Here is a 3,891-nt window from a genome sequence, read left to right on the forward strand (position 1 = left end):
GAATCTGCACAAAGGCTGGGGTGTCATATTTCCCCAACTAAGCTGGGCTATGTCAGCTTGGGCAACAATACTATGGAGGCTACTTCTGGTGAAATGAGGAATTTCCAATGGATGTTACAAGGAACTACCGATACATCAGATTTGATTGTCTTCCCTGTATGGAAGTATGACTTGGTTTCGGGGGCCCTATGGATGAAGACATTGGGTATTGTTACTATAGATTACACTGAGCTTACTATGTCCTTTAACAAGCAATGTAAACATCATGTGTTGAGGTGAGTCACTGAAGATTGCAAGCTTTCAATCTCTAAGGCTATCAATAAGAGTTGCAGTGAAGAGGTCCAATTCTTTATGTTGAAAGTGGTTTCTCCTATTACTGTGATAGAGTGTAAAAACCACCTTAATACTTTTCACTTGCCTGTTGAGGAGCCTCCACCAGATATACTTCAGGAGCTACTTGGGCAGTATCAAATGCTCTTTAGAGAACCAACAGCTTTGCCTCCTCAGAGGGGAGTTTTTGATCATAGAATTCCTCTATAAGAAGGGACTAAACCAATTAACATTAGACCCTATATATACTCTTCTATGAAGAAAGATATTATTGAGAAACTTGTGTTGGAAATATTACAACAAGGTGTTATCCAATATAGCAATAGCCCCTTTTCTTCACTAGTGGTTCTAGTAGGGAAGAAGGATGGATCATGGAGGTTGTGTATTGATGATAGGGAGCTAAATCAATGAACAATTAAGGACAAATTTCCTATTCCTATCATTGATGACCTTTTAGATGAACTCACTGGAGCTACAGCCTTTTCTAAAATTGATCTAAGGCCAGGATACCATTAGATTAGGATGGTACCTGAGGACATTCCAAAAACTACTTTCAAGACTCACTCAGGCCATTATGAATACCTTGTCATGCCATTTGGTTTAACAAATGCCCGTTCTACATTCCAACGTCTTATGAATTATTTGTTTCAACAGTTTCTAAGAAAGTTTGTATTGGTCTTCTTTGATGATATTTTGGTTTATAGTATGCAACTACAGGATCATGTACAACATCTCCAACATGTATTTGAAGTTATGAAGTCTAACAGCCTATTAGCTAAACACTCTAAATGTATTTTTGGAGTGGCAAAAGTGGAGTACTTGAGTCATATTATTTCTGCTACAGGTGTTTCAACTGATCCAAAGAAAATCTTGGTTGTTCAACAATGGCATGTGCCTACTACTCGGAAGCAACTCAGAGGTTTTCTTGGTCTTGCTGGGTATTATAGGAAGTTTATCAAGAATTATGGTCTTATTATTCAACCTCTCACTGAATTACTCAAGAAGGATATCTTAAATGGTCCATCAGTGCTGAGCAGACATTCATTGCTCTGAAGAAGGCATTAACCACTACTCTTGTCCTAGCCTTGCCCAACTATTCTACCTCTTTTGTGGTTGAAACTGATGCTAGTGGCACGGGTATTAGGGTTGTTCTTATGCAGGAAGGTCATCATGTGGCCTTTATTAGCAAAGGTTTGGCCCCTAGACATGCTGCTCTTTCTGTTTATGAGAGGGAACTTCTGGCCCTTGTTTTTGCTGTGAGCAAGTGGTCTCATTACCTCATGGGACAACATTTCATTATACGAACTAATCAGAAGACTTTGAAGTATCTACTTGAGCAGAAAATCCATACAGATTCTCAAATCAAGTGGATAGCCAAGCTTTTACCCTTTGATTTTGAGATCCAATATAAGAAGGGCAGGGAGAATATAGTTGCTAATTCCTTATCAAGAGTTCAAGGTGCGGAACTAATGTCATTGCTGGTTTCTTCTTTTCCGCTGAATTGTGGGAAGAAATCACAGCCAGCTGGTCTTCTGATCCTGAGCTAAGTTCCCTAATTTTGTCCTTACAACAGGCCCCTCAAAAACACTTCACTTGGATAAATCATCAACTTAGAAGAAAGGGAAAGTTGGTGATTGGTAATAATGCTGCCTTGAGGACTAAATTGCTTACCTTATGGCATTCAACCCCAATAGGGGCCACTCTGGGTTAGATGCCACCACCAGGAAGGTGCTCACTTATTTCTATTGGAAGGGCATCAGAAAAGACATTGTAACCTTCATTCTTAATTGTACTACCTGCCAAAGGAACAAGTATGATACATCAGCCTCTCCTGGTCTTCTTCAACCTCTTCCTATTCCCCCTTTACCTTGGACTGACATTACCATGGACTTTATTGAGGGACTTCCAAGGTCCAAAGGTAAGACAGTCATTTGGGTCATAGTTGATTGTTTAACTAAGTATGGTCACTCCATTTTTCTCACTCACCCATACATTGCCCAAACCTTGGTCCCTATCTTTTTGGATAACATTTTTAAACTACATGGGTTCCCTGCTTCTATTACCAGTGATCGAGATCCTATCTTTATCAGCTCCTTTTGGAAAGAGTTCCTTATAGCCCAAGTCTTTACCTTGCAGTCTTATACTGCTTACCATCCTCAAACTGATGGCCAAAGTGAGGTGCTCAATAGGTGTCTTGAGACTTATTTAAGGTATTTTGCATTGACTCCCCTGCAGATTGGTCTTCCTTATTACCCTTAGCTGAATGGTGGTACAACTCCACTCCACACTCCTCCGTTAAAACCTCTCCCTTTGAACTTTTATATGGCTATCCTCCCCTCTTACACCTACCCTTCCTTCCTGGTGATACTGATTTTTCTTCTGTTGAGGATATCTTACTCGTAAGAGAATTCAAACTTCAAATGGACAAATTTCATTTGCATAGGGCTCAGCAACGAATGAAGCTCAGGTTGATGCTCATAGATCCGATTAGAGCTTTAATGTTGGGGATTGGGTATTTGTTAAGTTACAACCTTATCGACAGTCCACCTTAGCTGGTTCTCCTTATCACAAGCTCATATCCCGTTACTTTGGTCCCTATCCCATTGTTGAAAAGATTGGTGTTGTTTCTTATAAGCTCTTGTTACCTCCTGAGGTTCTTATCCACCCCACCTTTCATATTTCTCACCACAAAATTTTCCATTCTCTTCCTTTAGAAATTATTCACCCACATGTCTTTGACCTTTCAAGCCACCTTTGTCCAGTTCCTGAGGCTATTCTTGCTCGCCGTTTGATCAAAAGGGGAAACAAGGTTGTTGCTCAGTGCCTTGTCAAATGGTCCAACTTAGATGCTTCTTATGCCACCTGGGAATTGGCTTCTGTCCTTCGTACTCGTTTCCCAGCTTTCACCCTTGACGACAAGGGTGATCTTCAACAAGGGGGTATTGATACACACATTGCAGCAACGTCTAACGTGGCAGCTGAGTTGGCAGCTGAGTGGGATTATTTGAAAGTTAGTTGGTGGGAAAAGGAGTTAGTTGCAATCTCTATTTTTCAGTTTGTTTTCAACTACATTCTAAATCCCAACTGTATAAGTAGTGAATTGTAATAGATGGAATCTAGTTTTGAATAGAAAATACTGATTTCCCATCTCTCTTCTCTCTCATTTCTCTTTCTTCCTACCTTCCTTCTATTTCTCTCCTCTGTTCATTCTTCTTCTTCCTTCATTTCATTGTTCTATTGCAGTGTGATACCTAATTGGTATCACCAACCGTAACACTAACAATTATTTCGTGATGTAATTGAACTTTTAGAGTTAATTATTCTTTTCTATAAATATCAAGCTTTACATGGAAGCATACGAACCTTATACTCTTTCTTAAGAATCTCTATTAGGAAGGTTTGGATTGCAATGCAAAATCTTTCTTCATCTATATATGAAAATAAATTCTGATAATTAATTAAGATAATATATGCTTAATGAACAACGAAGTATTAACTATTTATATTGTTTACGCGATACCAAGAAATTGAAGTGTTAATCTTTAAGATTGGACACTGGTT

General features: G+C 39.1%; 1 protein-coding gene across 1 annotated transcript; it reads left to right on the forward strand.

Annotated features, from left to right (window-relative positions):
* Positions 1–2,004: 2,004 nt before the first annotated feature.
* LOC138872744 (uncharacterized) lies at positions 2,005–3,436 on the forward strand. The gene is made up of 3 exons (XM_070151159.1): positions 2,005–2,248; positions 2,566–2,729; positions 2,873–3,436. Exons 1-3 carry the CDS (start codon positions 2,005–2,007, stop codon positions 3,434–3,436), a joined length of 972 nt encoding a protein of 323 aa, XP_070007260.1.
* Positions 3,437–3,891: the final 455 nt, after the last annotated feature.

This window comes from Nicotiana sylvestris, chromosome 7 (genome assembly GCF_000393655.2).
Source record: "Nicotiana sylvestris chromosome 7, ASM39365v2, whole genome shotgun sequence".
Classification (NCBI taxonomy): Eukaryota; Viridiplantae; Streptophyta; class Magnoliopsida; order Solanales; family Solanaceae; genus Nicotiana; species Nicotiana sylvestris.

What these genes read in the sequence shown, in the direction of transcription:
- LOC138872744 (XM_070151159.1), top strand. Translation starts at nt 2,005, where the DNA reads ATGGCATTCAACCCCAATAGGGGCCACTCTGGGTTAGATGCCACCACC. An exon ending in GGGACTTCCAAGGTCCAAAG is followed by an intron (nt 2,249 to 2,565) that starts GTAAGACAGTCA and finishes ACTCCCCTGCAG; the next exon opens with ATTGGTCTTCCTTATTACCC. An exon ending in CTGTTGAGGATATCTTACTC is followed by an intron (nt 2,730 to 2,872) that starts GTAAGAGAATTC and finishes CCTTATCGACAG; the next exon opens with TCCACCTTAGCTGGTTCTCC.